Genomic DNA, 14,148 nt, shown 5'->3' with positions numbered 1-14,148 from the left:
CAACTTTTCCAAGGCAAAGGCCGCTTGGGAAATGCAGAATGAGGTGATGTTGAAATCAGGATAACACATGGATGAGCAAAGTCTGACACCCTCACTGGATGAGTTTATGCATGCAGCGTGAGGTTAAATGTCTGTTAAGGCAGAACATTAAATAGCTATCTACTGGTCTTAAACCTGAAGTTATGCCATTGAACTGAAATAAGTCTTATTCCCAAATAAAAGAGAAAAAGAAAAGCCTAGGTCAAGGAAACATAGGAGACAATGAATTATTTAATTAAAAAGTAAAATTAAGCTATTTTATAGAGTTAATATTATCTGGATCTGATAATCATGTTTACCCTGAGATTAAATTGAGGTTGGTCCTTATAAATCAATACACATATGCATGGCTGAAATTACCATTGGGACTCTAGTGTCAGGGAAAATTAAAATTCTGCCTAGACACATGATTTCCAATGCTCTCCAGCAGCATTATTCATATCTGCTCTCTAGCAAAGAAAGACCTAACCATTTGAGAATGAAAACATGCCCCACAGAACAAGAGAGTGCCTTCACATTTCCCAGCACCCAGTACAAATGATTGAGTCTGATTTGGTAATCCATCCAATTCAAGGTTGTTTGAATGGCCACGCCATGGCAAAGGGGGTCACAGCATGGGAGAATGATTAACTTAGCCCACCTGCCTTGTTTGTTTGATGCCGCCTCACTCCAGTGCAAGTCAATAAATCTTTGTGCACCAACACACACAACTTCCAGCACCCACCAGCCGGGCCAAAATGAGGATTAGCAAAGCTGCCTTCCTCTTTCTTTTCTTGCTTGTCTCAGGTAAGCCTTCCTTTTGCTTAGGTGAGATGGGGGCCAAGTGCTTGCAAGCTCCACCTGCAAGGTAGAAGGTTGATCCCTACCTCTCTGTGTCACCACTTTAGCTGGATGATGACAGATTTGAGTTTTGCTGGCCAGCGAGAGTTGCTGTTGAACAAAGCAAGAGCTGTGGTTGCTCCACTGTCATATTTAGAGACACCAGAAGAGCAACAGCCTTGGTGTCTGCATGGAGAACTAATGGCTCCCTGCAAACATGCCTCATGGCCAGAAATGGGGAGGACCTTTGGAAAGCAGCCTACCAAAAGCTTGCTACAAAGACATGGCTGTCTCTGGCTTCAGCAGCCTTTTATCTTAGGGTTGTTTCTTTCTCACAAGTACTGTGACCCTTATTTTGATTATTTTAAAATTTTTAAATGCATTGTGAAAAACAAATGGAGTTTCAGTGCTTTTCATAGCCACAATCTTTCCACAAACAGCCAAAAAGGAGGCCAAAATCTGGTCAGCATTAGTTTCTGCAGTCTTTTCGCTGCTGCAAGACTATTTTTGTGGAAGATAGTCCAAAATAATTTGTAACACACAAGAACTGAGTAAGGCTGTTTACATGTAGCTTTTTGGGTTTAGTAGATTTTAACACTTATAGAAATTTCACATAAATATTCTCTGTCCTAAAAAACTTTAAACTTCAATGATGGAACGTCTTCTTTCAGGCCTTCTGTATAACTAACTATGCAGCCTGTTGTGATTGCAGGTAAACATACAGTTATGAGTGTGCCAACACATATAAAAAAACCCAATAAAATACACAAGCATTTTACATATGTAGTTTTAAAATATAAAAAAAAGGTAACAGAAAACAGTATGGGTAGATTTTAGCTCCAAATATTAGATATGTCCCAGCATAAAAAATTCTATATATTATTTAATGGTAAGAATTATCCTCTTAATTTAAATTCTAGTTTCTAAGCTTTGTTTTCGCAGAACAGCCTAATTAAAATCAAATACACTTCTCAAATAAGTAAGAATTTTATATAGAGGAGGAAAATAGAGGATTTGGGCTTTTGTCTGCAATACTCTGCTTTTGTTTGCAAATGCTTTATCAAAGGGTGGTAAATATTTATACTTCTGAATAAAGCAGTAATATATCTTCCTGACACTGAAAAATTCCACAGACATAGGAAAAATATATTTTCTTTTTTTTTCTTAAAGTATTATGCCCTGCCCTGTAATTATAATAGAAAAGGGGAAAAAAATGTTTTTATGACCCAAATTAATTATGACCCTGTCAATACTTTGAAAATCAGATGCTGAGATTATGATTATGTAATTATGATGAGAATATTATTGCAAAGTGTCAACACAGAACAGAATTAAGCTTGCATGGAAGCTGTACCACAATAGGAATTCTTCACTTGCATTTCTTGTCCTTGTGGAAAGCATTGCAGCATCCCTATGATATTGTTTTAACCTAGTTTAATGTTTTGTCTCAAAACTCATTTCTTCTTAATGTCATTTCTGTTTTGAAATAACTGATGGAATCCTTTTTTGTATCCTTTTTCACTTTATCTTTTTTTTTTTAGCAGCTATCGTTTTCTTTCATGTAAACTGTTAAACTGTCAGCCTTTAGGGACAAACTGTTCCCTAGTCTAGATGCAGAAAAAAAAACATCCAGTAACTTCCTTGGGTTTGCAATGTTATAAGAGGAAGCATAATTTGGTTTTTGTGCCTATTTCATTAGTTCCATCTTGCAGGGGCAAAATGATCTTAGAGAAAATACTCAACTGCCAACTGATGTAGCACTCAGGTGAAGGAATTTAACTTGTACCAGGAGGCATATGAGCCTATTTCACACTACAAAAGAGTGTTACTCAGGAAAGGGAGGAGTAGTTGCCTTTCTCAGCCTGAAAGACATTTCAGTGGACATCCCTGTGGAGCCCCCAGCCACAGGCTATGGGTCTGAGTGGGACAAAGTGGCTTTCTCTCCCTCCTGCTGTCACTGGGCTACATCCATGAAAGAGAAGGGTCAGAAAGAGATGAAGAAAGAAGACCCTCTCCTCAGCATGGCTGTCATGCATGAGTGGGAAGCCAGGGTCTGGTTCATACCCTGTATGCCTTTTATTCAGCATTTGTGTAGAGCAAGGCAAAAAACCAAGGCATGGAGCAGGACTGAGATGTGTTGCAAAGACCATGGGCCAGCTGTCTGTCTGGGGTTGAAACCATGCAGAATGGGTAACTCCCAGGGCCAAATGTTTGTCAGTGGAGTCATAAGCTCATCTGATAAAGACACTGTAAAAATCACAGGACTCGTGCAACTCCGTGACCCCACAGCTGGAAGTCATGAAAGTCACAGTTTTGGGAACTGTAGCGAAGCATTCAGAGGTTGCACAGCTGTAACAGAAAAAGAAAATGCTAAATGGCAAAACCCATTACAAGGAGGCTTGAACATGAACATTTTTTGAGTTCACCACTGAACATAGCTTTACTTTTTAGAATCCTATATATATCACATGCAGTTGTAGCTCAGAGGTTGTTAGGCAAATTTATTTACCAGTTTAACATCTTGTGTTAATTCATTGCACTGGAGGGCAACATCTGCTACCTTGATTATTAAGTAAGTTCAATAAAGAGTTATTACAAAAATGGTGAATGGAACATGAGCACAGTGATAACCCCTGAGACTGAGGATAGCTTGTTTCTTGCAAGAGCATTTGAAAAGAGGCAGCTATGGGGTGGTTGGTAACACTGGAGTTGTTCCATGTGGGTAGGTATCAGCAACGGACAATCATTGTTTCACATCCTTCTTGAGTCCCATCTCTCCTCTGTCTCCAAAGTATGGGTGATCAGTATTTTATTTCTGAAACACCTCTACTTTTTTCACTCCTTGGGTCATTTTCTCTGTTCCCATCACTTTATACCCTAGGTTTGTGTTGCTTGTTATGACTTTCAGAATGATAAAAAACACTGCTCAGTCCAATTTTCTGTGCTGCTTTACATGAGGTTCTCAGTGACATTTTCCTTTACCATACTAGGAAAGCAAGTTTTATCCATATTTTGTCACCATTAACCAAATTATTCCAGAGATTAAATTACAATGTTACTCAACTAGGTGACAAAGAATTTAACAGGAAAGTTTGAAATAAATCATATCAGCATTGACATTTTTACCTCTTTCTCTCTTTTTCCTTTTAGTGCAAGGAAACATACTGGACAGTTATGTGAGAACAGAGGGAGCTTGGCTGCTCAACCCAAAGAAGCAACTTTATAGGACAAATAGTAAAGAAGAATGTGCGGAGCAATGTGAAAATGAAAAAAAATTTATTTGCAGGTAATTGCCACTGGTTCCCATGTATATCTTTCATTGCAGATGATGGAACAATCTGCCTTATTTATCAGCAGTCTGAACATTGAGGGATTTCTTAGGAGTATGTGTGTCTGACGTTTGCTGGAAAAACAAAAGATGTGTAGAAACAGAATGCCTGGGACATATGGATGAAGGCAGTAGAAACAGAGAAATTAAGATAATTATATTGAATTTTTATTGGAAAACATTATGATATCTTGAGGCACAGCTTGGCACACTGAAAACCAACTCGACTTGGTTTTATCAAGACTCTTGCACTCCTTTTCAATAAATAGTCATAGTTGCTTTGAAATTTAGGACAGGAATAATGGCATCACTTATGTTCATTGCATTACCTATTATCTTGCAGATTCACCCATTATTCTGAATTTTACTAGAAACTGGACTGATATAACTTCTATTTTCTTTGGGAAAGAGACAGTCATGTAATCCTTAATGATTCTAAACCCAGCTTCCAGTCAAGCCCTCTCTCTGCACTTGCATTTAACCCAAGGTGCTAGAAAGCATGAATGATGTTGACCAGTCTGTGCCACTGGCCTTTGCTCAGGCTCCTGCCTCAGGGGAACCCATTGCTTTGGGTCTGAGGCTTCTGAGCCTCCTGTGCCAAAGCCTCAGAGCCCATAGCTAGCAGTACAGCAGGCAGCTGGAGTAACGAGGAGATACTTGTTACTGTAGCGGGAGGCTGTCCTCACTTGTGAGGCAGGGAGGTTTTCTCTTCTAATCTTCAGGAGTCTTGATCTACCACTCCTGCAGTACACCTTTTACCTTTTTGAACTCTGCAGACTGACTGTCTGCAGGGCTGTTTCCAGCATTTGTTTCTCCATCAGGCTTTTATTCAAGGTGGGGATACTTTTTAGATGTGTTTTATAACTTTGGTTTTTTAAATCAAAAGGGAAAATGAGACTTATTTAAAGAGATGTAACCCTGAAGAATGAGAGGGGTTTGCTGACTGAGTGTGTGAAATACCACCCGTTCCCTTTGATCCCACTCCCCTCTCTGAAAACCACACAGAGAGGGCAGAGCTTCATCAGTGCTTGCCTCAGGAGGGTAGGAAGGCAGAGAGGGCAGGTCTATATATTCAGATTTATATATCTACAGTTCGCAGGGGATTATTGCTCTCTGTTGAGGCATATTCAGATATAGTATTATTCCTTAGCCTCTGCCTCAGGTCTGAGCCTACCATCACCTGACACTGGAATAGCATCAGGGTTGTTTCGTCCTTGCCCCCCTAATCAATTATGTGAGACCTATTACCATCAGTAAAAACAGATGCTATCTGGCAGAGAAGGATCTGGGCAAAGAAAGGTAACTGTTAGGCAGAGCTTTAAGACCAAGCCAGCACTGTATCACCATCACATCAGTACTTCAGGTCAATGAGTTCAGATCAGTACTTCAGACTTGTTATCCTGCCTTAGCCATGTGTTGGACCATGCTACATCCCTACTCGCAAATTTAACATTGCTGAGAGCTGGGCTTGGATCAGAGGGAACAGTCCCCAGTGTATTTTTGATCCAGGGCAACCAGCACTCCCCAGACAATGCACAGACACCATTCCCAGCAGTGAGTCCAGATGTGATCCCTCTGCTTTGGGCAGAGGCTGCATGAATTTACAAGTACAGTCACACTAGGATCATGCCCGTTGGTATTAGGTCTACAGAATGGGCTTTGTCAGTATTTACATTCCTGGTATGGACCTTCCCACTGAATGACATGTTGCTATTGCTCTTTTTTTGCTTCAGAAAAGCTAGCTGTAGAAATCACTTAGCCTGTCAGGAGTTTTCCTTAGATGTTATTATAAAGGCTACACCATTCGCTCCAGTTTTACAGACTTATAGATGTCCTGGTTTTTAGCTGGGACAGAGCTAGGTTTCTTTTTAGAAGCTAGAATAGTGCTGTGGTTTGGTTTCAGCATGGGGTTGGTTATGAAAGAAGAGACTAGGTACTTGCTGAAATGACAGATGTCTGTGTTTTCCAAAGTGCTTATATTGCTTCATCTACGATGACTCAGAACAGTTACCAGAAGGTAATTTAAGGTCCTGGCTTGTGTTTTACCTGTTCCTTAGTAACCTCTCAATACTGTAGAATGTCTTGCTTCTTGACTAACCACTAATTTTTTTGAAATAAGGTCAAATGCCCCATGCATATACCCCCTTCAGCATGTTAACTAGAGTCTCTGGCACATTACAAACCATCTTCTCCCTTGTCATAATTTGTTCATGTAGCTCCCTTTCAACTTATGTTTGATATGAAGACTTAGGAGTCAAAGTCACCACTGAAAATGGGAGCTGTGATGCTTGCTCAGTGATTTGTGAAATGTTGCTCAATCTTAAATATCACTGATGTGCAGTGCTTGCTAAAATTATAACTGAATACTAGAAAAGGTGTTTAGGAAAATAATGCACACACTCAGCTATTGTCTCTTAAGTTTCTCTCTCCTCTTAATTTCAACAGGGCCTTCTTATTCACCAGTAAAGACCAACAGTGTTTAACATTGGCTGAGAACACCAAAACAGCAGTGATATTCAGAAGAACAAATGCAGTTCTTTATGAAAAAAGAAGTACGTGTATGTCTATGTCTCTTTTATATTATTTCACTGAGATTTGCTTTGCAGTGGGACTCACGCAACCCTATTTTAAATGGGGTCTAAGAATTCACTGGATCAGATAAGTGGGTAGGTCAGCCCTTACCTAACACCTGGTTTTTGCCATATTGCTTGCATAGCAATGGTATCAATTTCTTTCCCAGATCAGTGCTCCAGCATCTTTCCTGCTCCCTAAATCTTAGAGTCTAGAAGGCAGAAAAGAGCACTATTACTCAGGGAACACAGAAGATGCTGGGAGTAATGGGCAGCTTCTCTCCTCTCCTGATAAACCAGCCAATAACGTACAGCTGCATCTTCTCTGTCTCTGGTGAGGGTACTAGGAAGAGCTGCTTGTGCTGGCAATGGTTTCTGAGATAGACCTTTGCCCACTGGAAAACTGGTGGAAAACCGCAGTTTTATATAACAGAAATGTCAAAAAATTGCACCTCTGAGTATAGAAAACAAAAGATGGGCCTAGATATCATGAACATGAAAAATGTAACCTATTGTGTATGTGTCAGGTGGTTTCTCTGTTGCTCATCTCTTCATTCGCAGAGGGTCTCAAATTATTATATCCTTTCTAATGTTAACATCAATTTAATCTATTTTTACAGAACAGAAGGGAAAATATAGCTTTTACCTATGCAGATCATATTACTGTTGCCAACAGCTACTGTCCTGATACTTCAAGGAAATTCCTTTCACATGCCCAGATGCTTTTGCAGTACCATTGCTGAAACTAACATTATTTTTTTTTCAGTCAAAGCAATTACTTGATGAGGCCTAATTATTCTTTAGCATTGCATTGAAAGAAAAAGACGACCAGTGGTATAAAAATCACAGTTTTAAAAAATATTATTTCTATGGTATACGCTATAAAAGTCAAAGTTAACCTTCTCTGGCTTATAGAAAAAGTAATAAGAATTAAAGATAGCTTTTGGGAATTGTTATCCACATATCTGTTTGTAAATAGTTAACCCACGGGACATTGGTGGAGTTTGGGGATCAAAGTTAGTTATTTGTCATCAGACAGAAAAAAAAAAAACCCTAAAGGTTATATAAACGGTCACAAGTTTATGCAAACAAAAAGAGTCAGCACTTGACTGATTCAATGTTCAGTTATTGAGGTTTTTAATTAATTCATTGCAAAATTGTTTGAGAGATCCAAACGGCTTCCAGCTAAGTTTCTAGGGTAAACTTACCCATATAAATACATTGAAATCAAGGCATGCCTAAAGGTACATCAATACATCCAGCTACAAACTACTTACCAGCCCACAGAAGAGCTGAACCTTATTTCAAATTCAAATATTAGTTCTTTTCCCTTTTGACAAGACAGATCTGTGTAAAATGGCATTATTCCTCCAGATTTATGTTAATCTTCTGCTTCTATGTCAGCTTTGGTATAACTCTGATGATGAGAGAAGCTAATGCAAAACTGGGTCTCCACAAATACCTGATGTGGACACTACTTAAAGACTTTGAGACAAGCCAGGTCACAACCTAAAAGACAGATTGCTTCATTGCTGCTAGATAGGAGGAACTATCTGATGAAATATGCCCTGGGCACGGAGAAATGTTAAATTAGTTTCCTGCTTAGTTTTCCAAGCCAGAGGACATGTTGTCTGACAGTGACTGTCCCTAAACTGTAGATCTAGAAGCTCTGAGGGAACATGCCAAGATCTGAGTTCCTTCAGCCATGCCTTGGCGGAGCTGCCCCTTGCAAGCCTGCTCTCCCCTGGCAGTCACCAGCTCTTTTCTGGGAAAGATGATTGTCCAGTCCTCCCAGGAAAATCTCAAAGGCTGTAATGAGGTTATGGTTTCTCCCTCCTCCTGGGGAAAAAAATTACAACATAGAGCTTTCAGTTCTAATTTGATTTAATTATTAATAATTTGAAACAATTTTCTGTTTTCAAGGCTGCTGATGCAAACACCAGGTTTATTCAGATTTAAAATTCCCCTTGACTTATATAAAGACAGGATTTCATTGCTAACTCTTTCACTCCTTCTTTTTCATTTTTTTTTCATAAAGGTAGTATGAAGTTCCAAAATCTAACAGTACAAAAGCATATATAATATGCACCTTCAATCAACTATCAATTTTATCCTGTACAGCAGAGAGTCATAGTTTTAGCATATTGTTAATTAATTAAATCTCATTCATGACATGGTGAACTTTAACGAAACAACTTCATCCGCATTTATATGAACTTAAAAAAATTGCTTGTTTAAATGGATAATATGCTATGCATCTGTGATTCTGTCCGATTATCTTCTTCAGCTGAATTCAGGTGGCTCTCTTTTAAGGTTTGATTTTAATTACTCTGCATAACTATAATAACATCATAGGAGGAAATGAAAAGAGAATGTGTTTCTATTTTGTTTTGTTGCATATTTAAATGTTATAAGCATATTTTATTATTTAAATCTACTATAGTATGTTCTCAAAAGAATCTGTGTGACAGTCCTCTGGAATTGTCATTTGGATGGTTTTGGCTTTCACATAAATTTTTCAATGCTAATTAATTCAACTTAGACATCAGATAACTAGTAGGTTTTTAAAATATGAACTGTCTATATTTGACAGCATAAGAAATTAAAAAGAGGATCAAATGTATTTAAATATATTAACATGAAAATGGATTTGGTATATGCTAAATTCCAATGGACATGTCATAATACCAATTAATTAAGCACATATCATTTCAGTTTATCTTCTAGAATGCAAGGAAGGAAAAGGGGTGGATTACAGAGGAACAGAAGCCAAAACTCAGAAAGGTGTGCCATGCCAGAAGTGGGCTGATAATGCCCCCCATAGACCAAAGTAAGAACCTTTTTGTATATGCTTATATGTTTTTCTGAAATTTTGCTAAGCCATTTTAATGTGCTGAGTAGTCTTATAAGCAATTTGTTTGGTGTTCAAAATCTTCTTACAAAATATTTTTCTACATTTATCTAGAATAAGATAGTTCTCTACTCTGACCTGTAACTCTGAGACCTTCAAGTAGGGCTACATGATCAATACGGATTGTCAGTCTTGTCAGTTGTGTTTAAATTTTGTCATCCTTATATGAGCAAAACACTTGACAGGGAAGCACTTGGTTCTGCTGAAGAATTTTCCATTAATCTCACCAGGGCAAGAACTTCTCTTGGTTAAAGGTATAACATGTGGCAGATGAGACAGAAGTAGAGCATTTTACCAGTGAATCCATAGACAATTAACAGGGTGGTATTTCTTGTATTTAATGAAAAACACTCAGCTGGGTTTATTTGGTAACCTCCTATTGAGATAGCATAGCATTCAGGTTACAGACAACTCTCCCATTTCAGCAAATTTTCAGCACATGTACCAGAGGATTCTTTTCTCTACATGCTAAAAAGTACCTCGGCTGAGCAAAAATTACTGCAAACTGAACAGCTGGAGTAAATGCAAGTATTAAAGACATGACTGTCCTTAGAGGCACCATACTTCCTGAAGTCTCTAGTTATGACGCTTCTAACTCTTCAACAACGGCACACACTAACAATTAGGAGACTTCTGATGAGCGACATCTACAAAATGGTCCTTAGACCATTTTTTAAGTCCTCAGCTGGACAACTGGGACATTTTGCTTATTCTCTAATCCCATTTAAATTCTGTTGTAGTTACACACCTGAAAAGTATCCCAATGCGGGACTGGAGGAAAACTACTGCAGAAATCCTGATGGGGATGAAAAAGGACCCTGGTGTTACACAACGGATCCTACTACCAGATTTGATTACTGTAACATCCCAGAGTGTGAAGGTCAGAATACATATACTGATTCCTTTCCCTTTTTGGAAGATGTGTTCAAGAATGTGAAGTTTAGATACTTTTATTTTTAATTGAGTATTTGTTCCAAAATTGAGTTTAGTTCAACCTGGAACTTTACAAAAGACATTTTCAACACCAAAAAGGAAGGTATCAAAAGACCTCCAAAACAACTATACAAAGTAGTTTTGGGGTTTTTTCCCTAGATAAAAAAAATGGCATATGAGTGTATGAATGTATTCACATAATCCTGGAATTAAACCAAATGACAGTTGCTAGTGCTTACATCAATAAAACATTACAGCAGCAGGGCACAGATTTTTAATTATAGCTTAGTAGTTTTAATTTAACTCTTTTAAAAATTGCAGTCTATAGTGTTGATGTTTTTTTAAATGGAATACTATAGTTGTAATCAGCTAGTTGAAGTCATCTTACCAAGAAAAATAAGCTTTTACTTTGCCAAAAAAAAGACTGTCCTTCAGCCTTATGGCCTAATTAGGCTCTTGAGATTCATGAGTGTTTATGGACCAGTTCCTCACAGACTTTCTGTCTTTCTTGTCCTCATTCTGCCTTGCTTCTGCAGTAGAGTGCATGCACTGCAGTGGAGAAAACTACCATGGAGTAGTCGCAACAACAGTGTCTGGGCTTGAATGCCAGCGCTGGGACTCCCAGGAACCTCACCCTCATGGATATAGCCCAGAAAGGTGAGTCAGACTCTGTGATGGGTTGTTTATCGTCAAGGGTGGCCTAAAGACCACCCTGCCCCAGACAGGATAATGGTTAGAGTTGTTAGTGACATTTCTTAAAAAGTATTTTTCCTATTCAGTTTTCCAGATAAGGATCTGAAGATGAATTATTGCCGTAATCCCGATGGTGAACCTCGGCCCTGGTGTTTCACTACCAGCCCAACTAAACGCTGGGAATATTGCGATATTCCTCGTTGCGGTAAGTCTGACTTCTAGACTTCTAGACATAAAGACATCTAGACAGCTTCTATTCAGGGCGGTGCAATGAGCTAGAACCAAACCAAAGAGGCTCCAAAGCTAAAAGAAAGAATAAAAGACTGCTGACTTTTATCTAAAATAAAAAAAATAAACAACCTTGAAATTAACTTCTGATAGGTCTTTTGAGTCTAGACATTTCTGTCATAGGCATTTCTAATAGTTTTGCCTGTCTCCCTTCCTTGATGTGTTTTTCCATGACCAGGCATTTCAGTGGTTTTGACATTTCTTCCGATGTTCTTCTTTTGATGTTCAACAATTTCACTCTTCTGAAAATCTTTTGGCTTTTGTTTCACTCTTCCAATTCAATTCTCCACCTTTTAAACCTCCTTTTCCCCTAAAGGCCTGCCGTTGCTGTAATACTTTTCCCTGGGGCTTCTCACCAGATCTCATCCTTGCTGTCTCTCACCAGTTAAGAGTTCATCTCTTTCATATCTGCAGCTACATTTGTACCTATCACTGACTGGCCTGCCACTTTCACTCCAGTTTTCTTCACGGTATTACTGCTTGCTCACTTTCCAGCTTTGTTCTGATGGGGTTGCTAGCACCTGATTGTGTAGTATCCTGGCTGCTGTTCAGGGGCAGATGCAAATGCCCTTCTGGCAGTCTGACTGCTTGTGAAGATGCTAAAATGGAAGAAAGAAAAGCTAAGATATTTTTAGATCTTTTCTCTACCTTTTGGACTTTCCAAACATTTTGGTGTTTAAACCTTACCTGCAAAGATAGCTAAAAATCCTGCTTAATTTTAGAGCTCAAAGTGTTCTTTATTTTTTAAATATATCTAGAAGGCACTAATAAATTTTAGTTCCTTTTTCTGCAATAGCAACACCCCCACCAGTTCCTGCACCACAGCGTCAGTGTCTATCAGGAAGAGGAGAAGACTATCGAGGCACGATATCTGTTACTGAATCGGGAAATACCTGTCAGCACTGGAGTTCTCAATCTCCTCACAGACATGCTCGCACTCCTGAAAACTATCCCTGCAAGTAAGTGAAACATCTCCAATATTCAGTGTCCATGGGAAGTACAAGTACTTCATTTTTCTTCAATTATGTTGCAAAGTTCTTTGGTTACACCAGCATTCATCATATACTAGTTTCCATATTTTCAATTTTTTTTACATATTTCTTTTTATTAATTTATTTGTTCTTGGATACTAGTGTCTCCTCTTCTGACTTTCAAGCTCTGCTTGACTGATTTTTTCCCTCTCAGTTCATCCTTTTACTGTATTGTTGCTCAGCTGAAGCAATATGGAGTAAGAAAATTACAATTATGATATTCTCTTGGGGCTAGATTCTTTTACCCTATGTTTCTGCTGTGCTGCCCTTGGCCTCAAAGTACTACATGAAATACAATCTCTTAGTTCACTCATCGATCTAGCAGGTGTCTGGTTTAGCACATACAAAAAACCAGTGCATTGTAATTATTAATCTAGTAAATGACAGCAGAGTTACCCACCAGTAAATACAACAGTAAACTAGGCAGCAAGGTACATTCTCCTGACGTTCATAAGCTTTACTAGGTTTCATTGAGAGGCTTTTCTTAGCCAAGTTTTCTGTTTCAGGGGCCTAGAGGAAAACTACTGTAGAAATCCTGATGGTGAAAGGATGCCATGGTGTTACACCACCAACAGAACCGCCCGCTGGGAATATTGCACCATCCCCTCCTGTGATGGATCAAAGCCAGAGGCCCCTGGTAAGAACAACAGGAGACATCTGGATGTGAAGGGTCATCATGGTTTATTTTGAAAAATCTTGGGTGACTCTGCTCATTTGTATTATTGCTGTCACCCTCAGTGTTGCTGTGTATCAACTGAACTCCTGAGCCTGGTGTGGAGCCCAGGCTGGTATGTTCAGTCTGGTGGAAGTGAAGAAGGTTTTAAGACACTTACTAACCCAGCTCAGGAAAAATTGCAGTAAGAGAGGTTTTTTTTTCTTTTGTCAAGTGGTGGTTCCCTCCACTACTAAATTTTTAAATGCTTCATGGAAAAGCTAGTTAGCTTTACATGCCAGTTCCTGAAAAACTGAATCCAAAGCAAAATCTAAGATAACTTAAGAGCATTGAACCACGACTCCAAAAAAGCAATCAAAATAAAATTGTTCTCACGCAAGTCACGCTTGTTCCACACATGCATCTCTCACAAAGCCATAGACATTCACCTATCCTGGGGAAGTTTTGATCCATATGTGAACTATTTGGATTGTTAACTGAAATGAATCCCCATGAATGACAGTAAAATTGATGTACAAGTGCTTTTTATCTAGCCTATCATTGAAGTTTTTGAAATATTTTTTCAAATTTTTTTTGAAATCTTCCTTTTGATCTACAGTCTGAGAAATATTCTGTTACAGAGAGTGTGCTGTGGCGGTCAATGATATACTCTGGGTTGCTGTTTTCTGTTGGCTTTCTATGCTCTTGTATAAATATCAAAGTATTAAGATGCAAGGGACTGGTTTCTGTTATTCACCACAGCTGTTGATGTGCCTGAGCAGGCTCAAATTACTGAGGAGTGCTATCAAGGCAATGGTGTGACTTACCGTGGCACAGCTTCTTTCACTCTCACGGGAAAGAAATGTCAAGCCTGGAGCTCCATG

General features: G+C 38.8%; 1 protein-coding gene across 1 annotated transcript in view; it reads left to right on the top strand.

Moving 5' to 3' along the window:
- Positions 1 to 733: 733 nt before the first annotated feature.
- The window catches only part of LOC104530750 (plasminogen), a gene marked incomplete at its 3' end in the record, with an annotated part of 21,923 nt that continues 8,508 nt past the window's right edge, over positions 734 to 14,148 (top strand). Inside the window, 10 exon segments of the mRNA XM_029086860.1 lie at positions 734 to 825; positions 4,009 to 4,144; positions 6,632 to 6,738; positions 9,472 to 9,586; positions 10,408 to 10,547; positions 11,137 to 11,257; positions 11,380 to 11,498; positions 12,378 to 12,540; positions 13,119 to 13,249; positions 14,027 to 14,147. Of these exon segments, the coding sequence (XP_028942693.1) occupies positions 777 to 825; positions 4,009 to 4,144; positions 6,632 to 6,738; positions 9,472 to 9,586; positions 10,408 to 10,547; positions 11,137 to 11,257; positions 11,380 to 11,498; positions 12,378 to 12,540; positions 13,119 to 13,249; positions 14,027 to 14,147 (1,202 nt within the window).

This window comes from Antrostomus carolinensis, unplaced genomic scaffold (genome assembly GCF_000700745.2).
Source record: "Antrostomus carolinensis isolate BGI_N321 unplaced genomic scaffold, ASM70074v2 scaffold22869, whole genome shotgun sequence".
Taxonomy (NCBI): Eukaryota; Metazoa; Chordata; class Aves; order Caprimulgiformes; family Caprimulgidae; genus Antrostomus; species Antrostomus carolinensis.
This window is presented reverse-complemented; position numbering and strand designations above follow the sequence as displayed.